This window comes from Homarus americanus, unplaced genomic scaffold (assembly GCF_018991925.1).
Source record: "Homarus americanus isolate GMGI-L3 unplaced genomic scaffold, GMGI_Hamer_2.0 scaffold26351, whole genome shotgun sequence".
Lineage (NCBI taxonomy): Eukaryota > Metazoa > Arthropoda > Malacostraca > Decapoda > Nephropidae > Homarus > Homarus americanus.
This window is the reverse complement of record NW_024724368.1, coordinates 3,062,002-3,088,578: the sequence shown is the minus strand read 5'-3', so window position 1 is coordinate 3,088,578 and position 26,577 is coordinate 3,062,002. Positions and strand designations below refer to the sequence as shown.

At 38.6% G+C, this 26,577-nt stretch overlaps 1 protein-coding gene across 10 annotated transcripts in view; it reads left to right on the top strand.

The window, feature by feature from the left end:
- LOC121864155 (hornerin-like) overlaps positions 1-20,816 on the top strand; it is a 76,583-nt gene extending 55,767 nt beyond the window's left edge. For 5 of the 10 annotated variants that reach the window (XM_042363129.1, XM_042363127.1, XM_042363126.1 and 2 more), the window contains 9 exons: positions 4,805-5,012; positions 5,234-5,380; positions 7,614-7,637; positions 7,813-8,224; positions 8,516-8,617; positions 11,069-12,226; positions 12,743-13,798; positions 15,781-16,053; positions 17,524-20,816. In XM_042363129.1, coding sequence (XP_042219063.1) covers positions 4,805-5,012; positions 5,234-5,380; positions 7,614-7,637; positions 7,813-8,224; positions 8,516-8,617; positions 11,069-12,226; positions 12,743-13,798; positions 15,781-16,053; positions 17,524-17,761 — 3,618 coding nt within the window. In that variant the 3' untranslated portion in view covers positions 17,762-20,816. The remainder of the gene's footprint in view (positions 1-4,804; positions 5,013-5,233; positions 5,381-7,613; positions 7,638-7,812; positions 8,225-8,515; positions 8,618-11,068; positions 12,227-12,742; positions 13,799-15,780; positions 16,054-17,523) is intronic. The other 5 variants (XM_042363125.1, XM_042363128.1, XM_042363132.1 and 2 more) reach the window with 5 other exon arrangements.
- The last annotated feature ends 5,761 nt before the right edge of the window (positions 20,817-26,577 follow it).

Here is a 26,577-nt window from a genome sequence, read left to right as displayed (position 1 = left end):
GTCAGCACCTGGTCAAACTTACGTGTTCAAAGATTGCATTATATGATTCTTTAGGGAGACCATTATATATGCTGGCTCTTGTGCTTCAGCTGTATGTATGTCAACTGTTAACCGCAAGTGTCTTATTTTTCTGTATTTCACGGGATAATTGTGTAGTCAGTCTTAAAGGGTATCTGTTTACCTGTCAGACGTCTAAATCAACAAAGCGGCAGCAAGATCGTGTTCTGCTGTATTCTTTGTATAAGCGACCACGACGACCTGAACAGACGTGAACTAAAAAAAAATAATGTTAAATGCTGTTTTTTATATCCTTACTGGGGGTACTGGGGCTTGTACAACCTTTACTGGTACTGGAGCCTGCACAATCTTCACTGGTACTGGAGTCCTGTACATTCTACACTGCAGTATGAGCCAGCACACAGAAAGAGTCAGATTGTCAGGTTTACCCCACGCAGCGCTTACACGGGCGGGCGACGATGCCTACATTGGTCTGATGTAGCAAAAACTTGACTTGAGAGTTTCTAAACACATCTGCCCGCAGCTGGTCCAGATATCTTGTATTGGTACTCCCGCCCTCCCATCCATTCTGTGCTGACGCTGCTGGACCTCGTTACTACTACTCGCAAGGATGACACACCCGTTCTGTAGAAGTTGTCATGATAACCCTGACAAACACATGGTTACATGAGGCTCTTGTTATCTGCGCCACAGTTATCATAGTTAGAGAGGGAAGGTGGATTATATATTTCAACAAATCTGTAATGTGAATTAACTCTTACGATTAACACTGAAATACCAATAAAGAGTTTTAAGTAGAGAGAAAGTTATAGCAGGAAGGAAATAAAGGTTTTAGCGCGGGGTAGCTTCCTCTTACATCACTACACGACCACTTTCACACATCGTCCTCATCATCAGTGTTTTTATCTGCCTCCGGTCGTCTTCACTTGTGCTGGTGACAACATGAACTGGCCAGTGTTTTTTATATTTTTGTAACGAGTACTGTACCCCATAAAACGACCATGGTAACACACACACACACACGCACGCACGCACACTACACACGCACACTACACACACACACACTACACACACACACACACTACACACACACACGCACACTACACACACACATGCACACACACACACACTACACACACACACCACACACCACACACACACACCACACACACACACACACTACACCCACACACACACACACCACACCACACACTACACACACTACACACACACACTACACCCACACACGCACGCACACACACACACACGCGCACGCACACACACACACGCCACACACGCACACCTCACACACTGCACACACACACGCACACACACACACTACACACACACACTACACACACACACACACACACACACACACACACACAGAAACATGACAGATGTAAGACTATTGACCTTTAACATTGTCATTGAACCTGTTATGATGAATCTCTACAGTCGTCAATATTTATGTGTTAGGTGCATCGATTATTATCGTCTGTGGCTGGTGAAGGTCGTTCCCCTCCCTCCCTCCCTTCCCCTACGTCCCCCTCCCCATCTCCCCCCCCCTTACCCGACTTGTCAAAAAGGGTTGGGTCATCCGTGTGTTTTGACGACAGTAATACAATATAAATCGACAAATATTTCGTTAATGGTGATACTTAATATTGTATTATTATATTAGTCGGCCCATAGTAAATAATATATCTAAAAAAAATATTATAACATAAACAACATCAGCATAACTTTATCCGGATATAAATTAAAAGATCTTCCTCGTTTGTATGAAATATATAGGAGTTTGTCATAGCTTCCGCGTCGTCTTTGTTATTATTAGGTATTAAAATTTTGTTTACACGAGTCAGGGTCTGTTTAGACTATCATAGTGTTGAGACTAGCTAGAACTACTCGGTAAAAGCAAATGTTGAGGTCTTCATAGATACACGCGGTTGTAAAGTATGGTGAGATTCTGATACAAACTTACGCCAATATGAAACAAATATTGCAGGTGGTAGTCAGGGGTCAGGTTTGTGTGTGGATGACAATGCTTCTTACCTTTCTTCTCTCCTCTAACAGTGTGGGAAGGTTAAGTTAGGAAGGAGGTGGGTTAGGGCAGGCAGGCAGGAAGGAAGGGTGGGTAGGGAGGGTTTTGACCATGACCTTGAAGCCGAGTACAAGGTCCAGGTGATGGGCGGCCACACCACCATCAGATATGCATACCAGGCCTGGGACACACACACACACACACACACACACACACACACACATTCCTTGCTGTAATAACCCGCTGTAAATTTCTGAACCTGTTATTGACTCTTGTGTCTTGGGTGCGTCTCTCATGCCGAAACTGAAATTTCCGTATTTTGTTTCCTTCATTTTGGTTTAGTTTGTTTATTATTTACTTTTTATTTCCTTTGGAGAAAAATATAGAGAAATGTGGTAGTTTCTTATGCTTGTTTTCTTTTAAGTTCTTCTTGATTATGTGTGAATAATAGAGAGTCGAGGTTGAAGTCGTCTGATGGTTTGGTATCATGGGAGGAAGGGAGACTGGAATAAATTAGAGAGAGAAACTTGTAGAATATCAGGATAAAGAACATGGCAGAAACACTCTATAGAAGCCGATACTTAACCTTAGGGGATAAATAAAGGAAAAATACTGACGTCTTTGTTGCTGTTGTAAATGGTTGTCTCTGGTGCTGCATTAAGTCTGCCTTCCAGATTACTTACTGATATTTTAAACTTATGTTGATAATTTTCACTAATACACAAAGTTTCAGTGATGAAAGAGGTGTTCATTAGTGAGTGTCTCGAGGGGCAGACGAGAGCCGCCGCTGGGAGAGATGCCAGCTTGGGACGCGACCATAGTGTCGACATTGACCCACTAACAAAGAGATGACCCTGGGTGTCACGTGTTTATGTCACAATGTTATTATATTGCGACCTTGATCCTCGAGGTGAGGTGGTTATATATCGCAGCCATCGACCCCCCCCCCTCTTGTATGATAAGCAGTGTTTCCCACACTACATGTCTAGTACATCGTGTGCTGCAACAACCAGTGACAAACGTGGACAATACAGAAAGTGGTGGATCAGTTTTTGTAAACCAGTTACTCTACATTTTGTTCTATTTGGTGGGGAAGGTTTTGCGTGTATCACGCCAAGTAATGCGCCGACCTCCCCGCTCCTTCCGTTGTGACATCTCGTGTGTAGCCACACACCACCTTCTTCTCAAGCATTTTAATGCTTTTTATTTGTTGTGAGCGTTATGTGGGTCAGTGGTGAACGTGAAGGGATTATCTCCCTGCCAGCTAACTAGGTCGGGTCATCTTTTGTTTGCCTATGTCTCTCCAGCAGTAATTAGGGACCTTGAAGTTAAATGATCAATTGATCGTGTTCCAGGTCAATAGTTAGTCAGTGTGGTTGGACATTATGCAACATAGCTCGATAATATAGGGTGTGGTTGATTTTTAGATGGCCGCTTTTATACCTGAGGCAAATAACCACTCAGTAGGGCCTATCATAGTGGGGGTTGGTTGGGGTCAGGGTCGGATTTAGGAGTGGGCAAAGTGGGCATCTGCCCAGGGGCCTCCACATATTACAATATTTTATTTGTTTGTTTATTCATTTGGATTATTTTTATTTTCATTCTTTAAAATTCATGTTTATCTATTCCATCACGTTAAACTATGTTCAGCAAGAAGCGTGATAGAAATTAGGCTAGCTACTCCTTGAAATTCATGAATACCTGGTTTTCCTATGAACCGTATATTTTTAATGAATGCTATTGTTTGTGTTGCTAATAATATATTTAGAATTCCACAAACATATATTGATTAAAAATGAACTACATGGAATAACGAAATTGAGATTAAAAAGCAAAAACAAATAAAATATTTTTTTCATTATCACTTCCATTACCAATGCCATCAGGGCGCTGTGTGTGTTGACACTCGGTCGGAGGGGGTTGGGTCGTGTAGTATCTGTTTAGGCTCACTTCACTCGCCACCCTACTATCTTGGGTAGTTATAATGAGGGGAGCCTCCACAAAGAGGCTGCCCATGGGCCTCCACAGGTCTAAATCCGGCACTGGTTGGGGTGAAGGCGAACCAGACAGCTGCCTACATCCCCAGCCTTCTGATGGTGCAGAAAACTTGAAACCCCAACAAGGACCAAATGACAAGTGATTCAAGGTTATTAAAACTAATGCTGGTTAATTACAGTTTCTGCAGCAAAGTGGTTAGCGGCCCGGTGCACCATACTGCCTTTGTTTGATCCCAGGGCCAGGTGGGCGGCTCCCATAAGTCCTATTAATATTATTATTATGACATTATTACTATTATTTTATTATTATATAATATTATTATTATATATTATTATTATTGTTGTTATAATTATTATTATTGTTACTATTATTATTATTATTAAAGTTTGGCATCATTTAGTTCCTAAGTGACAGTAAACATGTCACCCTATGCCTGTAAATAAAAAAACTTCTGCTAAATATTACACTGCATGAGAATAAGCCCTAAACTTCCTTAGTACCCCTAACTGGTTCCTCAAAGACCTAAGACCGGCTCTGCCCCTCATGTGTTTGGAGCAACTGTCTTTAAAATCTAAGCTCACCAACACACGCCAGTCTAGCCCACAGATGGAACGGAAACACGACTACTGTCTCCTGAAGAACTAAAATCATATTCTCTCTTCTTATAGTTCTAGTTAACACAAACCTAGGTATTTTTTTTTTTGCGTGTTTTACTCCAGATTAATGTTATGTTGTGTGTTTCAGTATATACCCCCGAAGCCTGGGCAGAATGGATGGCGAGCACCGAAGAAAAGCGATGTTATATCGTCCATCCCTCCTCCCAGCTCTGGCCCGACCCCTACCCCCGCACCCTACCCTCTGGGGACGCGGGAACAGAGTCCTCCACTCAACAGTCGTCACCTCAGTCCTACAAGATCTCTAGGACGACACACAAGCCCTCCTTTGCCCTCAGGTAGATCTTCCTCCGGCTTAGACTGTCTTGACCATTTTCTCACCTATTTTATGCAGTTTTAGGATGTTTACTCTCACAAGTCACAATATAATAAAGCACAGGCATAGCAGTTATGATAAATATAGTGTGGCTGTATAGTGTTAAAATGCAGACTTAGTCGTATAGTATGAGAAATAAAGTATTATATTACTGGCAGTTAATAGAGCTATGAATGTTCAAAGTGTCCACAGGCAGACACACGAGCCCCCCACCCATGACGTCGTCACGCCGCACCTCCATTTCCTCGGTGTCGTCCGTGGGGCCGAGGGCAGGCAGCATGTCACTAGGACGCTCGGCTGGCAAGCACTTCTCTAATATGCTAAAATCGGGTAAACGCTCATTACAACATTGTGTTTCATCTTGTTTTCTTGAAGTGATCCTTATTTTTGTGTTGGTGATTTTGTATGTGGGTTGTTACTCGTTGACCTACCATTACCAAATACAGTGAACCCTCACTTTACGCGGTTAATTCAACCCACGGCGGCCCGCGTAAAGTGAGAAACGCTTAAAGTAAACAACATAACATATGGGATTAATTGAAATAGAGACCGGGTCGACTCCCAAACTCCACTTTTTCAGACACAATACCTACGTTGTAGTAAAAATAACTTCTTAATTTTATGATGATATGCACACACAATTAATAATTAAGAGAAATATCAATAATATTAGGTTTTTTAACACTTACATTAGTAGAAAAGATGGCTGGGCATACGGGGATGGGGGGGTTGGTTCCGAGGCAAAGGGCAGATTATTGGCCCTCACCTGTATCACTTGTATCAATTGTATCACTATCCACCACAGAGGCTTGCAGGGCCTCTTTGTCAAACCACTCAAAGTCCATATAAGTCCATATCCTCACTATCATTATCACTATCACTGACTTGGGCCGGCTGTGGTGGGTGACGGGTGAAGAACTCGGTAATGTTTTGATGACTGGGCGACCTTGTGCGCACCCTGCTCGCGCCGCTCTCCGCGTAAAGGGGTACATGCACCGCGGAAAGTGAGCATTCCGGTTTCGCCAGGGTACCGCATAAACGTGGAAACGCGTAATGTGGGAACTCGTAAAGCGAGGGTTGACTGTATTATCATTATTTAATAGAGATAACTTGATACAATTGAGATTCTTACCTATTTGTAATAGGAGAAAAACGTAAGCAGCTTTTGTCTGCAATACAATACCTTGGCTCATACTTTCTTAAAGAAAGGCATAAAATTCTAATTTTCTATGAAAACATCATCATGTGTTCTGAACATAAGTAAACAATCCCTCACTAAACTAAATTAGGTACAGTACAGTATAAACTCTTATTTTAATAAGATTCATGAGTAATGGCTATTTTCAAACCACATTGTCAACATTTACTTTTTACTTTTACTTTACTTTCTTTTATCCTCTTCACCACTGATTGGCTTGTTAGCCGCTTGGGTGATCGGTCACGTCTCTGTTACTTTTCCTTTTCTTTTATCCTCTTCACCAAATGATAGGCTCGTTAGCCGCTTGGGCTATCGGTCACGTCTCTTGTTATGCATTGTTGGCAAGTAGTAGGCATGCACCAGCTCCTGAATGTACCTGAACCCGCTCCAGTGTTGGTCAAGTCTTGTCTTGAAAGAGCTCACACTCGGTGCCGTCACAACACTTTCTGGTAAATTGTTCCAAGAGTTCACAACTCTCACTCCGAAAAAGTTTGCCCTCACAGTTTTCTGGACTTGCGGCTTCTTCAATCTTGAGCTGTGACCCCTTGTGGGGCGAGTGTCCGCCAGCTCCAAGTAAGGACACTCGACTGAGTAGTGCCCCTTGAGATGCTTATACACCTTAATTAGGTCACCCCTTGCCCGTCTGTAGTATAAGCTGGGCAAGTTCAGGCGCTCCAATCTCTCAGGGTAGCTGAGGTGCCGAAGTGCAGGCACCAGTCTGGTGGCCCTCTTTCGAACATTTTCAACCAACCGACAGTTCCTAGCATATCTCGGGGACCAGACGGGGTGACAGTACTCCAGATGGGGAAGCACTTCACTCTTGAAAATCGTTCCGAGGGACGGACCGTTTAGGTATCTGAACGACATTTCTTATAAGACCCAATAATTTATTTGCCTGATTTACCTTCTTCTCGCAATGGCCCGAGAACTTCAGCTCATTGTCAACATACACACCTAGGTCCTTCTTACATTCAGTCTCAAATAGTGCAGTTTCTCATCCCTTTGGGACATATGATACGCCTCCTTACCGTTGGTACACCCCAGGTGCATCCTCTTAGACTTCGTGACATTTTTTTTACTTCTATCATCTTCGCCACTGATCTGCTCATTAGCTGCTTGGGCAGTCAGTCACGTCTCTGTTATGCACTGTTGGCAAGTACTGGGTAAACACATGACATGGTGTCAGGGTATATTTTAGTTAATATAATTACCCATAACAGGTTAATTGGACGTATTTTTAGTTCTCTTTGCATGTGGGTTTAGAACTGATTGTAGAAAATGAAGTACCGTAACTAGTTCGATGACATTTTTTTCACTGGGAATATTTATATTTCAATTACTGATTTTGTATTTAATTTTCTTAAGCTCCCCCTACTGAAGAAGAATCAGGTAAGACAAATGATTGTAAAGTTAAGTTGATCTTGATAATACATCAGCCTTATGGAATATACAGTAATATTTCTTGTATTCATATAATATTAATACAGTATTGTAATGTTGTTATAAGTAATGTAGTATTATATATTTGATCACTGAAACAACCATAAATTTTGTGACATTGCAGTGATGGGGTGCAGCTCAGGTTATGGGTCTTCCTCTGGACATGGGCAGTCATCTGGATACGGGCAGTCTTCTGGTTACGGACAATCATCTGGATACGGGCAGTCATCGGGGCATGGGCAGTCATCGGGGTATGGGCAGTCATCTGGTTACGGGCAGTCATCTGGTTACGGGCAGTCCTCTGGTTACGGGCAGTCATCTGGTTATGGGCAGTCATCCGGGTACGGACAGTCATCTGGATACGGGCAGTCACCTGGATATGGTCTATCTAGGATGCAAGTTGGTCGGTCATCATTCTCCTCTGCTGGAGGCTCACCACTGACCAGACAAAGATCAGTCAGATCTTCTCTTCGCCGCACCTCATCTAATGCTCCCATGGCAAGACATCGTGACCTTGCGTCAGACATGATGGCCAGGTAAACCAACTGGACTGAGAGAGTAGCCAGGCCACCTGATACTTGGGTGAACTTGACTTTGTACAGACATCCCATTTAGATTCCTTTTTCCAGCTTCCCTTTCCAAGAGTTCTCATTATTCATTCATATTTAGCTTCATATTTTGATACGTACTGTACATCTTTAAGCCTGTACAATACCATTCTTTTTCTGCTATTTGTAGTTTTTGTAAAGTTCTCCAGATAGTTTGTACAACTTGTAGTCAACATTATAGCCAATTTACTTATACTGTAAATGATTTATCTTCCTCAGTGTGTGCATCAGTGGCAGTCCTAAACGGGGTGAACCTGAGGGTGACGAGGCTGGTGAAACTTCCCCAGTCTGTTCTTTGTCTCGTCAAGAAAGCTACTCCAAGTAAGTCTCAATAATATTAGAGTCCCCTGTGTTCCATTAACCATTCACTTCAATCTACCTGTGGATGTGTATCACTCAGAAGCTCCATTTATTGTTTATATCATTATTCTGGGAGATTATTTCTATATATTTTTTTCCTCTCACCTATACTGTATCATATAATTCTCATGGTTGGGAATGTTGCCTTCTTTCTGGTATTTTTCGTAGTCTCAGAACATCTTTATCTGTGTTGGGATTTTTTTTCTTTTCAGTTAATAATATTCAAGGAACTTTTTTCTTTCTTGGCAGTTTTGTTCTGAAGATTATTACTGTACTGTTGTTATCATACATGTGATAGTTTTCATGTTATCATATGTCAGTTGTTGTGTTCATTTCCATATTATTGTTCAGGGAATTTTTTTTTCATGCTGTTCAAGTCTCCAGAGACTTCTTCTTTCTGTGGCATTGTTTTTGAGAAGTTGTTTGAAAATTTTTATTAACATTCATTTCATTACTTTGTTGCTTGTATCTCACCATGATGATAATGTAGTGTTTTTGTGTTGTTTTACCTTTTACTTTTACATAGAGAGATAAATAGGTAAAAAATCATTGTATTATCAATAATGCAAGTACTAAAGGGACACCCATTTTATTTTAGTAATCAGTGGTTAAAGAGATGATAAATTTAGAGTAAGATAATAAGAGATTTTGATAGGAGTTCATAGAGTATTATAGCCTGACGACTGAACCCCCCCAAAAATGTATTATCCACTAAGTGACCAGAGTGAACAGTCAGGTTAAACCCAAAGCCTAGACATTATGAGCTGAGATTATTCAGATAATTAGTATTATATCCTTGTTGCAGCCTTAGCCCTTGAGATATGGGCAACAACAGTCATCACTAAGAGGCCTGATTGAGTTGTGGTGTCACTATAGTCATGGTTACCACACCGGACACATTACTCGGTCATAAATGGTCATTGTAGGCTTCAAGTCTCGGTTCCAGGCACTGTTCCAGGCACTGTTCCAAGTTCAACAGGCACCTCCCTACCAGCTACATTTTCTAAAGGACCTAAGTGCATCTTGCCTCACTTTCTTAGGAGTTGAACAGTTGGAGACAGAAAACACAGTCCCAAGTGTTAGTATCATAAGGAAGCAAATTTGTCTTTGTTGTTTTCATGTTGCATAAGTGTAATTCTTCCATTGGTATGACAACCTTTTCTCCCAGGAAATTGGGTTCAAAGGACCACTTGGTTTGATACAGGATAAAATTACCAGAACTAATATTTTAGACGAGAGATGGAGCTTCACTGGGCTTCTGCTCATAGAATATACAAACAGACTTGCACCTGCTCTTTTCATTCAGGGGATCTGGTTTTCAGTTCAAACAAGATTGGTTCATTCAGTGAGAGCAATTGCTTCTTTTTGGTTCAACTGCCCATAAACATTGAGATGTTCCCTCCACCAACAGTGCAACTCCTTGGAGGGACAGCCACTCAGGGCAAATCTTAGGCCTGCTCACTTACATCAGTCATCCCAGGAGGGAGGATTAGAATTTATATCTCTGTAATATTAATTCTATATTTCTCACTCAATCAAAAGTTGTTTGTCCGATTTCCCTGGTGATATGCACAAACTTGGGTACATCATGATATTTTAAAGGCATTTTGTTGTACAGTATTATTGATTTAGTTTAACTGTAAATACATGAATCAATTTTAGTATGAATCTTTTCCCATAAGACTTCAACCTATGAGACTCTGAGTGCATCTATTTTTTGGTGAGATAATATACATTAAGCCTTATGTACAGATAGTGTGACACCATGACTCCTCTAGCCTCTAAACTTACTGCTGAATGTTACAACTATTATTTTTTTCAGGGTTGTTGTAGCAGCTGGGAGGTATATCTTATCATATGATTAGTTTCAGCTCCCAATGTTAAGGGTTTAACTTGGATGTTCAAACTATAGACTTACTGGGAGAAATATGAGTTACTTGGTCAGATCTGGTCATAAAGTGGGATTTTAGGTTCAATCCATCAAAAAAAAAAAAATTCACATAACATTTTTGTGCACCTTTCTTTTTAAATTTGTATGGAAATATAAAATGCACGTTCTGTACTAATGGAATGAGTTACTACCAGACATGGATTAATTACATGGATAATGTAATCAGTTACAATTGTGATTACTTAGTTATTAATTGTAATTACTTAAACGAGTTATTAATTGTAATCAATTATAATTACAGTTTGATTATCCCATGTCTGGTTATTACTGCTGTTACTGTATTGTCATTTAACACTTAACTTTAACATCTACTGATGAAACTAACTTTAGTTGTTTGTGTATAAGTTATTCTTTTAACAAAACTTCTCAATGCCAAAGATACTCTTGCAAGATTCTGTTGATAACTAGACTAATGAATAACCAACGTTTTTTTCTTCTCTTCCTCGTCTTGGGAAACACAGTAAAGTGGAAAAAGAAAAAATTAACCAAAGGAAAAAGAAAGTGCATAGGACAGACCTGAGTAATAAAGACAAATATAACAAAATAATTGAAACCCCAGAAAATTCAGTCATTGTGGAGGAGGAAGATACCAAGTGTGAAAGGATAGTTTATAAAGATGAGGAAGAAGAAAATATAAGAAACAATGGTGATGGGAAACCAGAAGCAGATGTAGAAAAAGATAAAAGCATCAAGGATGTTTTTGATTCTAACGGTGGTCTCATTATTGATAAAACTAAAACGTGTGAAAATAATTGCGACGATGAGAGTGACAATGAAATTTTAAATGAACTTCAGTACAATTGTGAAAGTGAAGAGGATTTAGACATTCCTACCGAAGAAAACTTTCTCAAGTCTTCTACATCGATCAGTGGTGATGATGAAATTGTGGACCTGAATTTTGGCCGACCCAGATCAGTCCATTTTGAAGATGAGAAATGGGAAGGGGGAAAGTATAAGATAAAGAAGGAAAGGGAAGGCAAATACATAGATTCCTGGGGAGACCTGGACAGTCACACACTACACAACTCTCATCCTTTTGCTAAACTAGAAAGAGATTTTGAAATGAATGGAGGCATTCCATTTTCAGGTCCAGGTAGATTACATAATGTAAAAAGTGCTAACAGGGAGAGTGTTAGGGAAATTTTTCGTCGTAAGCGAGAGGAAGCCGGGGATTATGTAGATCAAGATAGTAGAAGAAGAGTATCATCAAATGAAAGAAAGGGTGAAGGAAGTGTTAATAATGTAAAAAACGTAAGAATGCAATCAAGATCAAGAGAAAGAGCACATAAAGAGTTGAGTGATAATGTTAGAGGTAGTGAAGGAAGAGGTAGAAAATCGTCTGATTTAGATAATTATTTAAATTCTGAGAGAAGACAGCACGTATCTCGGTCAAGGAGTCCAAAAAGAGAAAACAGGTATTCTAAGAAAGGGGTGACTCTAGTGCCAGTAAATGGTGTTGACAATAGTGAGGGTGTTGTGATATCAAGAAGGGATTATGTCATGTTTAAATCATTAGTTGGAACTCAGAGTGGGAGAAGTGAGAAAGTTACCACAGATGACTGGAAAGCTCCTGGCAAGACGAAGAAGCTTGGCCCGTGCAAGTCAGGAAATCAGAAAAGGTAACGCTTAGTATTGGAATGGTGAAAGCAAACTTAAAATTTGAGTTGATGTAATGTGCTGATTTTATTTTCTTATTTTGATATAACTTATTCTTTTCTGAATGTTGCATGTTGAACACTTTAATGATAATATTTTGTTGATAAGCTTTTATAAACAGTAAGAGAATGTGTACTCCCTTATAAGCTTTTTCTTCTTAAATGCTTGTTTTTTCCTCTTAACCTAAACCTTATTTTAATTTTTGGATGTTTTCATAAAGACAGATAAAATTCTTGTTCACATCAGTCTTGTTGAATATTTGTGCAATAGTATCTTGGGCTTTGATATGCAAGATTTGCTTTTTGTATGAATTGTAGCATCCTTCTGTACTGCTTTTAAAAACTGCATGTCTAAACTCATTCTAGTTATACAAGTCTCTGTGGACTGAGACATTTATGCACATAATATTATTTGCCCTTCCTAGTGTTGTTGATCATGTTGACAGCATCATTTCTGACAGGCTTATCCTCCCTCTGCAGACTTGGGGAGTCTCCTTATGATCCCTTCTCGGCAGCAGAGCTACAGATGCAAGCGCTGATGGGATCACCCACACCATCTACAAAGAAGGGGTCTAGTCTAGGGGCAGCAGGATTAGGAATGGGGGTGTCTGTGGCAGACTCAGTTACAATGGATGGAACTGGAAGGGAATCTCCTGATTTTGAGTTCAGCATTGGGTTTGCTGATATATCAAAAAGTGGAAGCAATTCAAGGGAGGTATCACCAGAGGTTGAGTTTAGAAAGTCAAGGATGGGTGAAGGATGTTCTACTCTTGGCACTAGTTTGACTAATTTAGATCTGGGATCAACAAAGATGGGTTCTCCATCACCCCGGAGAGCCTCGGACGGCAGATGGTCATGGCAGTCGTCAACAAATAAGTCCTTGAATAATTTAGGTGTTGGGTCCTCGTCTCCAACATTCAGAAAACCTTTATGGTCCTCGAGGGATACTACTGCACGGGAAACTAACAGGTGGTCTTCTCCAACAAGGGAGACTCGTGTTCAGGAAGGCTCTTCTAACAATACTCAAAGGTGGTCTTCACCAACCCGTGATAGTCCGTGTAGGGACCCTGTACCTCAAGATGACCATAGCTGGTCTTCCCTCACACAAGAGATAGACAGATGGTCTTCTCCTAGCTGTGAATCTCATAATGAGTCGACTCCCTTTCATGATACTCACAGCCCCTCCAGCCACCCTCGTAGTTGGTCTGCTCTCACTCGTGACAGTCGTAGTGCTGTCTCTCCCAGCCGTGATGTTCATAGCTCTTCCCCTACCAGTGACAATCGCAGTTCTTCTCCTACACACGGTACTCTTAATTCCTCATCCTCCACTCGTGATACTCGTGATTGGTCATCTCCAACACGTGACGCTCGTAGTGTGTCTTCCCCTCTGCCTGACACTCGTAGCTGGTCGTCTCCTCGTGAAGTCCCTAGTTTGTCATCTTCCACAAATAAAAATGATAGGTGGTCTTCACCAATTCGAGACACCCCTTCTGCTGCCACCCCTTCATCCCCTACGCCCAGGACCACCACAGACAGGTAATTTATTTTGTAATTTTATTATACAAGAAGAAGGAAGTTTTCAGATTCATCTCTAGAAAACTTAGATAACTTGATACATTACCTAATAGATGCTACAGTATAAAAAACTAAATTCTTGACGAGTTACTGTACGGTAATTGTAATTTGAATAAAAATTTGAATACATAAATACTTAATGGAGTGATTTTTGCAGTCATCTCTTGATCATCATACTCTATGACTTGTTTAACTTAAGGTTTCTGAGGGCATCTGTGTATAATATTAATGAAGATCAAGTTTGCTTTAAGTAGATGAGAAATTGATGATTCACCTTCGTGCTCGTAATATAAACTAATTAATACAGTATACCGTATCCATTTTATTGTATGCAGTACGTACTTGACCATAATGATAGTTGTCAAATTTTTTATAAGAAGGGCTTAAGCCTTCACTGTATTTAACAAATATCAGTACGGTAAATGAAAGTTAGGTAATGTTAAAAATACTGTAGTGAATAATAATAATAAATTTAACTTGGCGCCAGTTCGGAGCAACCCATCAATATGCTCTCCAAAAGTTGTGGGGCTTTCCTCTTAAACTTGACAGCCATAAAATAACTTACTTTTAATAAGATTTTATACTTCATTTCTTCATTTTGCTAGTACAGTAATCATAATAAAGGAGCTGTGTCTTCTTGCTAAGTACTGTAATATATTAGATGTGCTGTACACTGGTCCCTCGGTTAACAAGCACAATTCGTTCCAGAAGGTTGCTCATTAACCGAAAAATTTGTTAACCGAAATCATTGTTTCAATGGGTTTTTGGGTAATTGGTTTCAGCTCACCGAAAATTACTTACAAACTAAAAATAAATGCAGTAAAGTACACTTACTTTGAGGTGTGCATGTAGAAGGCTCCTGGTTGATGATGATGATGATGGGAATTAGAATGGGGGTGGAGGAGAAGGGAGAAGAGAAGGCATTGGGGTGGAAGAGAAGTTGCCCCATGCTGCCATTTCACCCATGAAATTTTAGTTCACTTGGTGTAATTCAAGATTATTTTCTTTAAATCAACACTGCACTGCATTATATATTGTCAATGTGTAAAATATATTTCAAAATTACCAATAATTTGACTGGAAACACAGAAAAAAAGCATTTATGTTGAGTCTCAAACAAGATGTTCCTTCCTCTGAACTGGTAAACAAACTGACGCCAAGCTTGGTGTGTTGAGTGGCTGTTTGGCACGCAAAAAACTAGCTTCCTGTACTTCAATTATGTTCAGTAATTGTTAACATGACTAAAAAATTTAATGTAAAACTGTATTGGCGGACTAATACTACAGATGATGGGCAGCCAAATGCAGGCGAAAACATACTGGGAAAAATTTGTAAGGAATTCGTTAACCGAGGGTTTGCTCGTTAACCGAAGTGAAGAATCTTATGGAAGGTAATTCGTTAACCGAAATTTCGTTAACCTGAGGCGCGCATTAACCGAGGGATCACTATTTATTTTGAAGTTGAAAACTTGAAGTAATTTCTTCACTTGATGTGACAAATGTTTTTGAAATTTATCTTTATTATTGTTACATTATGAGTGATCTTGTATAATGATAATGAAGCACTTTTGGCTGTATGGCTCTCACAAACTAACAGTAGACACTGGAATCTGCTGTTAGTTTGCTCATTTGTGTTGCCTCATTGCCTGTTGCTCTGTATATAGTTTGCCACCTCACTCAGGACTAGGTCGGCAGATGTCGCCTGTATGTGTCAATGGGAACAACCATACTACTGTATATTATTTATGAATAGAGACTAATTGTTACATATTATGTTATTGTACGAACATTACCCCTGCATAATCTTAATAGATGTTGCTTAAACTGAAGAGATTGGTATTAGTAATTTTTCTGTTGAACATAATCGTGTGAAAACTGTGCCCTGTATATTGATAAGTTAAAAATATACAGTATAAATGTAAGAGATTTTTTTTGTCTTTCCAGATGGGAGGATACAAATAAAAGTACCACAGTGGCTGGCTGGGGCATGACTCCCTCCTCTGGTGTTGGCTCCCACGGGTCCAGTGCCAACCGATATCTAGAAAACATTTTAGCCAGTACACAGCGCACTTCTTCAACTGTAGGGTCTAATGGATTCTCAGAAAAGGAATCATACACCAGTAGAAACAACAACAACAACACTGGGTTTGACACATTCAGGACCAAACATTCTTCACTTGACAACGATGATGAATCTAGCAAAAAAGATTTTGATAGGTAGGATCTTAATTATTTCTCATTTTTTCTTTGTCTCTTCCTCACAATCTTGTTAAATATTATTATTATATTTTATCTACTGTAATATATTAAAACTACAATATTTATTTATCTTGTTTACCAAATGAGCACCCACAAGAAGTGGCCGTGCCGAGGGAAAGAGGCCAGTGGCCTGTGTAGTATCTCTCCATTGTTCCTGGTAATTTTGAAGCTTAGTCCTTTTCTTAATTCCAAAGCTCGAGCTGATAAACATTCCATAAGTCTACCACCCTCTGTGTGAAGAAGTATTTCCTGTGTTCATTCTGCATGATACCTTAGCGAGCTTGAAGTTCTGTCCTGTTGTGTTGGTGGTACGTGACATCACAAAGAAGTGGCTCGGGTACCCCAGTAATCCCCATATATTAATGGTACAAAATACAACAGTATAGTACTTACCTGTAATACTTTTACTTTTTACTTTTATCTTCTTCGCCACTGATCGGCTTGTTAGCCGCTTGGGCGATCGGTCACGTCTCTAATTAGTTTTCCTTTTCATTTATCTTTTTCACCAAAAGATCGGCTCGCTAGTCGCCCGGGCGATTGGTCACATCTCTGTCACGCACTGTTGGCAAATACTGGGCATGCACTGGCTCCTGAATGTACCTGAACCCGTTCCAGTGTTGGTCAAGTCTTGTCTTGAAAGAGCTCACACTCGGTGCCGTCACAACACTCTCTGATAGATTGTTCCAAGAGTTTACAACCCTCACTCCGAAAAAGTTTTCTGGACTTGCGGCTTATTGTACTTATCAGCTACTAGGTGGTCAGGCAGTTGGTTTGTTCTGTTGTACACTCTTGGCAAATACTGGGCATGTACGGGCTCTTGAATACTACTTGAACCTCTATCATATCAGTGTTGGTCAAGTTTGTTCTGAAAGGAGCTCACACATGATCTTGTCACAGCATTCTTTGGCAGGTTATTCAAAGAGTTCATAAATTTTTCTTTCAAAGAAGTGAGCTCTGGCAGTTTTCTCTACTGATAGTTTCTTTAACTTGAGGCTATGACCTATAGTGGGGCAGCCATTTGCTAGCTCCAATTATCATATGTACATTTGACTGAGTAATGCCATGAGAGGTGCTTATAAACTATTATTAAATCACCCCTTGCCCTTCTGTAGTATAAATTTGGGAATTGAAGATGTTCTAATCTGTTGATAAATGACATGTCAAAGTGCAAACACCAGTTTGGTATAGTAATCCATCTTTGGATGCTCTCAATCAATTAAGTCTTTGGTGTATCTCAGAGACCAAACAGAATTACAGTACACCAAGTAAAGTAGCACTACACTTTTGGAAAATGATGAGAGACAACCATCTAGATATGTGTAGGATCTTCATTCAAGTCTCATCAGTTTATTAGCAAGATTCAGATGTTTGTTTGTTTTATATTTGAATGAAAATTACTGTTCTCACAGTTGTTTTTCAACTTGACAGTGTCGATGGTTCTCAAGCACGTGTGTCAAGTGGCTCTTCATCAGACTCTTCTCTGCCACCACTGTCATCACCATCATCATCAACTTCACCTGCTGGAACTAATAAAGGAGACACTTTGAGTGCATCGACATCAATGCGGTTGCCAAGATTCTGTCATGAATGTGGTCACAAATATCCGGTCTTGTTGGCCAAATTCTGTTGTCAGTGTGGCTCCCGGCGAGTTGGTGTTGAAAATTGAATACTTGTGAGTGACGCTGAAGTACTGTACTGTATGTCCAGCAGTACTGTGCATGGAGAGGGAAAACACAACTCTGTGGCAACGATTTAACTTCTGATGCAATTTTTTTAGGTTTGGGTTGGGGTGGGGGGGGGGGATAAAGTAGCTAACAAGATAATGTAACTACAGCTACATAAATGGAATTTTGACTGCTTTAGAATACAAAACCTTAGTTTTCACAGAAAATATACTAAAAATGTTGTCATCATCACAAACTGAAACTGCTGTAGCCACTTAATTCTAGATTTCCTACAGACAATATACATGTTGAAAACTTCCCTTTATGTAGTTTTTTATTTATTTCTTAATTTTGCATTATATAATATAACCTGCCTATTTTAATCTTAATAGCAGTTTGTTTTATATATTTTAAGAGATATTCTGATAGTGTTTTATAATTACTCTTAATGGTGTCATGTGTTAGGTATACAGTTCAAGTAAAGATGCATCCATAGTATTTTCACCAAGTCCATGACATACTGTACAGTGTGCAGTTCTTTTCTTAATGTCATTAATATTATTTAGAAATACTTTACTGCAGTAGAGTTTTATTATGGTACAAGATGAATAAAAATTAAGCCTTGTTTGACATAGGTGGGATTTATATCAACTGAATTTTATGACAATTATATATGCATATAAGATCTTAGTGACAGATAATACAGTATGAATGTTACTATTTACAGGACCCTACCAAGTCAATTTTGTTTCATTAATGAACATGTTGATTAAGTTGTAAAATTAATATTTTAATTTCTACTTTATATACATTTGAAGAAAATGTTTTAAACTATTTTTATTCAGTAATAAACTCTGAATACATAAGCACTGTCAATCGTAATGAAACATAAGTATTATAACAGAATTATACAAATCTGAATTAAGACTGAAATCTTATTTTCTGATGTACCTCACAGCTAGGATGCTCATGTAATGCCTCACCAGACCTGCAGGTTGGAGGCCCATGTGACTTAAGACCTCAGTGGCTGGGACTGATCTGATGATTAATTATACCTCCCCATTGCATGACTCACTCTGAATAAGATAGATTAGAAACATCAGTCGCCATCAAAGCAGAAAATCTGATAAAACATCACATTAATGTTTACCCTATTACCATTCAGCTGTCATATAGGTCATTTTGAGTTTCTGGCATCAATCTCCATTCAGTTTCAGCTGACTTCCTGATACCCACTGGGGGATGAGTGGAGTCTGAGCCATGCAAGTGCTCACTGGTTCAGGTGGCTCTTAAAACTAAACCAGCTAGAAAATGGGAGGTGGTGATACATGTATGTTCCAACTGTTAATGTAACTCATATTCCAGTATTTTATTCAAGATATTGGGGAAACTGTTGTCCAGTTGATGACCCAGTGCCTCTTGTACCACAGGTATATCATACCCCCTCAGAATGGTCCAGTTTTTTTAACCACTCGTGCAGGTCAGACGAGTTAACCAGGAGTTGAAAACTTTTAGAATCTAAGGGAAACCTAGGAACTCTACAAAATCTGAAGTCCTCAGGCAAGAATACTTTGTTCTCATTGATGAATTCACCCCTATTCAAACCAGATACCCTGTAATAGACCACCTACTTTATACAGGTGACCCGAGTCAGTTGCTGTAAAATCAGTAAGTGAATAACTGAATAACCCTTGCAACTTGCTTACATTAGGTGCACTGCATAAACTAAAGTGTGTCACAGTATATCAGACAAGCAAGTTTGTATGGTTGATTGCATTTTCTAATCTTCATTTTTACGGTTGATGTTCCCAGTCATTAAGGGTTAGAATCTGTAGGTCTCCATCCTTTAGGCCTAGTTAGAGCAATAGGTTATAAAGCAAGATTAGATGTGATATTCCATGGAAACACTGATCATTAATAAAGATGATTACAGTAAATATATTCTTTGTAAATTAATGCAGACAATAATATGAAGAAAGTCTTATTGTAATTAATCAGTACATTTCTTACAAATTTGTATTCATAAGTTATATCTATTAAGAAAATGTTTAAATTGTTGAGCTTATTTTAAGCTTCTGGATGTACAGCATAATCACCAAGATTTTGCTTTTTATTGTGTTACTGGAATTTAAGGTAAAAAAAAGACTTGCTTGTTAATGAGTGACAGATTTCTTCCTTCCTTCAGACCATGACTGAAAATACCAGTACAGTTATCCAGAATATGCATGTGATTTATATCGGTAAACAAATATAATTTTATCACACTGTACGTTATTAGATAATAAGAAAATTAGAATTATGTTGAAATTTGATTGATTTAATACAAATTAATTGATAATAATGTACTAATATGATGTGGCTGATTTGTTTCCATATGCTTTTGCCACACAAACGGGGGATGAAGCTTTAAGAAGGAAAGTTTGTCTAAGTCAGGCTGTCAGATATCTTATTGTTCAGGTGCTAATTAGTTCACCCTTAGTTTATAGATACCGTATAATTTAGTTTTTAACTTCTTATTGTACAGTACCTAGTGACACTGTTGGAGCTGATGATAATGAGGAAAGTTCAATACCTGATTATGTCCCAGTTATAAGTATTTTATTTTTACATTGTGAAGTTTGATGGCATGAAATACATAATTTTAGTGGCTTCCTATACTGTATAATGCAGATCTGATTTGGGGGATTTTTTTATTGTTATTATTATTGTGCCTTCTTTGAGACATTCTCAAAAGAACTGTGGGGTTCAGTTTTATAGGTTTGCTATGAAGCAGTGGCTGTAGTAGTAGTAGTAGCAGTAGTAGTAATCATACTTTAGTAGTAATAGCAGAAGAAATAGTGGAAATTTGGTAGAGAAGTTGAAGAGTTAGTGGCATGAAACCGCTTCTGCTCTTGGGGAATTTTTAGAAATACTGTATTGTACAGTATTTAGTATCATTGTAAAGATTACGGTAGATAATTTTTTCATAGCTAAAATTTTCAGAAACTAGATTATTAATTAAAAATAATAAGAAGTGAAGGCCATTGGTATCTGAAGTATACATATAGAGAAAAAGTGTACATGTAGTTTGAATAACCTATGAATTTTTGGCTTTTTTATTTTTCAGGGAAGTACTGTACTGTATGTTTGAAAAGTAGTTGCATTCTTCTGAAAACTTCCGAGATGAATATCCTTTGTACCCAAAATAGGCACATAGAGGGATTAGTGGTTTAAATGTATTTTTTTGTATCTGGTTCCTGGTACGTTGACAATGAGCTGAAGTTCTCGGACCATTAGGAGAAGAAGGTAAATCGGGCAACTAAATTATTAGGTCTTATAAGAAGGTCGTTAGATATCTTGATGGTCCGTCCCTCGTAACGATCTTCAAGAGTGAAGTGCTTCCCCACCTGGAGTACTGTCAGTTGATTGAAAATGTCCAGAGGGGGGCCACCAGACTGGTGCCTGCACTACGGCACCTCAGCGACCCTGAGTAATTGGAGCACCTGAAATTGCCTAGCTTATACTGTACTGCAGACGAGCAAAGGGAGACTTAATTGAGGTGTATAAGCATCTCGGAGGGCACTACTCGGTCAAGTGTCCTTAGCTGGTGAACGCTCGCCCCACAAGGGGTCACAGCTCAAGGTTGAAGAAGCCGCAAGTCTAGAAAACTGTGAGGGGTAACTTTTTTGGAGTGAGAGTTGTGAACTCTTGGAACAATTTGCCAAAGTGTTGTGATGGCACCAAGTGTGAGCTCTTTCAAGACCAGATTTGATAAGCACTGGAGCAGATTCAGATACATTCAGGAGCCAGTGCTTGCCAACAGTGCATAACAGAGATGTGACTGATAACCCAAACGGCTAACAAGTCGATCAGTGGTGAAGAGGAAAAAGTAAAGTATTTCCACAGATTCTGACCAGGACAAGGCGGAGGCGTTGAACAGATTCTTTTCCTCGTTGTTCACAAGACAGGATGCAAACAATCTTCCTGCGTTTGAAGACAGATGGTTTGACACCATTCTGACCCACATTGTGTTCTCAGAAGGGGGTACTGTATTAGAAGTACATTGTCAAAGCTAAAGGTTCATAAGAGTTCCGGCCCTGACATGGTGCATCCCAGAGTGCTAAGAGAGTTGTGCAACAAGCTTGCTGAGCTCCTGAAGATCCTGTTCTGTAAATGTATTTCTTAATTTATTGCAAAACATGTTTAAAGAAAATTTGGGTATGAAATTTTTGTAATAGCACTTTACTGTTTTCTTAAAAATGATTTACAGTGTCTCGTCTATTTAAGGAAAAAAAATCCACAACATACTCGTACAGTACTGTACAAGAATGTTCATAATGTCTTCAAAGAAACTTAATGATTGTATTTCATGCCTTCTGTGTTTCACTGTTATCAAACCTTGTCTGTTAATGTATTTTGGTTTTGAAGGGGACTTTCAATCAAAGTGAAATTGTAATGTGATTACAGTAATAATTATTTTCAATCATTTGTATTAATTTTTATGTAAACAAATGTGGAATATGTACCCCTGATGAATGTACATTACAGTACTGTACATTATCACCAGAGATCAATATTTTATTATTTAAATACTGAACAGTATAAGTTTACAGTTGTGAAGGATTTTACTGGCCTCAGGTGAGATACTGAGTTCTTGTCCTGTAAGCTGAAGGCCTCATTAAGTACAGTACTTGTGTACAGTGAAACTACTGTATACAGTTTATAAGTTTGTTCTATTGGTTTCATTATTTGATGAGTAAACCAGAGAGACAAGATTTATGTTGGATATTGTAGATGCTGCTGCTGCTGTCTACCTTGTCAGGGACACCATTGAGAGAGAGAAGGCTTCAGGTATAATGTACTGTACTTTTATAAGGAGATTGATGATTTAAGATTATGCCATGTACTCTACTCTACTCTACAGATATTGAAAGAATATACTGTAGTTCCTTTACATACAGTACAGTACTGATTCTCATAAAGATCTCTTTCATTATTCACCACCACACTACATAATGTACAGTTTAGTAAAATAAAAGATTTACAACAGTATGAAGAACTGTTTATAATGCAGTACTGTACAGGTATATGGCATACTGTACTATATTATTAATTGACATAGTCAGTGGACGTCAATTCTAACTTGCCTTATTAAACTTCATTAGTGACATAATCTTAATTATTAATCTTTTAATACTAGTGAGAACTGTATGATATATAAGCTTTAAAATGTAATACGTACTGTACTGTGTATATAAATCTAATTGGATGCCAAATATTATCATATATTATTTATCATGGTGCTTCAGATCACCAGAAAGAAATGGAAGGCTGTCTGAGTTTTGTCTTGCAGCAAGCTGTTTTTTAAGTATACAATACTTAGTTTATATGAGTATTATGATTAAGAACAGTTATTCCAAGATATCAATCAACTCCAGTATGTCCATAACTGATATCATTCCTGATAGGATTCCATAATATAAGAAAACTTGTATCTGTTAAGTATTCCGTCCAACCAGCTCACATGCACTGAATACTCTCTGGCTTTTAGCTCTTCCGATTGTATTTCATCTGTAATATTATGTTGTATCTTGCCTTGCCTAATGAAATATTAATGAAACATTTTTCTAAATACTGTATCTTACTTGTTAATCCTCGGTATTTATTTATTAGAATTACTCGTTCCAAGTTACTATACTGAAATTGTAAACCTAAAGTAACTTATAGATTCTCAGTTATGGAGGACTCAGGAGACTATTGTGGTGGTAGGCAGATATGTTTCCATACCCTGTCATCCTAATTAGCATATACAAAAGAAGGTAGAAAAAATCTTGGCATTTCGTTAAAAAATATACCGGGTAATTACTGTACATTCTTGAACAGCTGGGCACGACAAATTTCAGAATGAACACTATGGCTCGTGTCATCTCAGAATGGTTAGCATGCCTGGTTGTGAAGTGACTCCATATACAGTATCTTGCTCGTTTTTATAGTATTTACAGGTGAAAAGAAGTAATTTAATTTGCAATAAAACTTCCTCAGAGATCAATGTTCAGATTTTTTCGTTGGTATTGTCATGTTGTACTACCCTTAGAGCGTTCAAGAACAGTTTGTGGCGAGTGTACATGTAGTAAGATATTGTACAGCATACTGTACTGTACAAGTTAAGGGAGAGAAAATAGCATACTCTCCATAGACATGTTGCCTGCTTATAAGAAATCGTCTAAAAGTGCTGTAAAAGATCTCCAGATTGTCATGATAATGGTGTGTGAGAGTGATTACGTGGTGTGTGTGTGGATAGTTACAACATGGTGTGTGTGGATAGTTACATGGTGTGTGTGTGTGTGGATAGTTACATGGTGTGTGTGTGTGTGGATAGTTACAACATGGTGTGTGTGGATAGTTACAACATGGTGTGTGTGTGTGTGTGTGTCTGAGTGACAACATGATGTGTGTGTGGATAGTTACAACATGGTGTGTGTGTGTAGATAGTTGACAACATGGTATGTGTGTGTGGATAGTTACAACATGGTGTGTGTGATAGTGACATGGTGTGTCATAGTGACAATGTGGTGTTTGTGATAGACATGGTGTGTGATTGTGACAACATAGTGTGTGTGAGTGTGACAATATGGTGTGTGTGATTGTGACAATATGGTGTGTGTGATGGTGACTGCTGTGTGATAGTGACTGTGGTGTGTTTGTGTGATAGTGACAATATGGTGTGTGTGTGATAGTGACAACATAGTGTGTGGGTGACAACTGTGATAGCAACAGTATGGTGTCTGTGATTGTGACCAGTGTGATAGTGACATGGTGTGTGTGATAGTGATAATATGGTGTATGATAGTGACAATGTGGTGTGTGATTGGTGCCTGGTGTGTTATAGTGACAATATGGTGTGATAGTGACATGTGTAATATACCTTTTCACATATCCGTTGAGACATTGTTACATAACTATTTGACAAATTTCATAACTGAATGACAGAACACATACCGAATGACAATCTAAAATAGCTGTTCGTTCATGTTAACGGAAGTGATTGACATAAGTTATGAAGTTGACAGACGTGAACAATAAACCGACAGTCTACATATAGTTTGAGAATGTTACAATTGGAGAATGACATACCACCAACAGTTATTTTAGATTGTCATTCGATATGTGTTCTGTCATTCGGTTATGAAATTTGTCAAATGGTTATGTAACAATGTCTCAACAGATATGTGAAAAGGTGTAGCAGTGACATGGTTTGTAATACTGTAGTGACAGCATGGTGTGTATGTGTGATTGTAATATGGTGTGTGATAGTGGCAACATGGTGTTTCTGTGGGATAGTGATGTAATGGAGGTGTATCAGTATAATAGTACTTTAAAAGTGTGGTGGCCATCTTGGATTTTTCCCATTTAAGGGGCTTTAGGGGAAATATTCAACTTGGCAGATTTGTGAAGAAAAAAAAAAGGTTTTTGTGGTAAGCTGAATATTTTCCCTAAAGCCCATAAATGGGAAAGATCCAAGATGGCCACCACATGAATTGGGAAAAATCGAATAAGACCTATAGAGTATATCTTCGGTAATATATTAAATAAAAACAAATGAAGTATCTGTTTCTATGTTTCCACATAATAAATTAATTCCTACCGTTATTTATTTAAAAAAAATGCCTAGAAATCTTCATTGGACGAATTTTGCTTTTTCTAAGCTTTGATTGATATAATTTTTGTGTGATATGGTGGATACAACTTTTTGCATCAACGACTACTTGGTGTAGCAAGGCATTAGCAATTGATCATACACATTCGCAAAACACAGTTGTGAAAGGTGATGATGGATGGACATGGTAGGAGGACCAACTTGTGAGGGTGATAGATAACTTAGAACAGTTTTGCCTTGAAAGCAGCACCGACCACCAGACTTCTAAACACCACGAGCATGTGTTGTTTACAGACCACATTTGCTCACGAAACCTGGCACCTTGTTGAAGTAAGTGAAAACGTAGGAATTCTAGTAATTAAAGAGAATCACGACCCCTTACTTCATCCTTATTATCTTACTGTCCTGTTTACTGTATTTATTTTCACTCTGTTGTCTTGTGTTCTTCTCAATCACGACTTGACGTTGATAAAGGTGCTTCAACATTCATTACTACCGTCAAAACGCCCTTTTTATGATATGCCTCCTCCTCTTCCTAAGGCGTTCATGTGAAGATGTCAACGTAAAAAAAGAAGTCGTTGCGTAGCCTAGTTGACTATACTGTACACGTCCAGCTGTGTCGTAAGATAAAGATAGCGATGGATATTGGGATAAATAAACGTTCATCGAGATGTAAAGGTGAAAAAAAAAACGAAATTAACAAATATAAATGTTATACGTTAGTTTCAGTGATGTTATTTTTTGGATGGTGATGCTGTACGTTTTTATTTAAGTTTAACCAGTTAAGAATGTTCATTGTACTAATGTTCGTGGAACTGAGCCCTGTAAGGTGTGTGTGTACATGACTAAGCCCTCGACAAACAGTGGGGTCAAGCAACTTGTTCATTCACCTTTCTCATCACTCAAGCATTCCCATTGTTTCTTCTTTTGCTTCTTTTTCCTCTTCTTGTTTTTGCTCGTTGTCTTCTTTGCCTTCGTCTATCACTTTTCATAATTTTTCTACTTGTTTCTTGAGCTTGATCTTTTACTTCTCTTAGTCCCCCCCCCCCTTTATTTATGCTGTGTTCATATAATGCTGAACTGTAAACGTGCATCGTCTGTATACACCTGAAGCAATTACAAACTTGTTTTTTTAACGGGAATTAGCCCACCCGGGCACAGGTCTATGACGATTTTACTGAA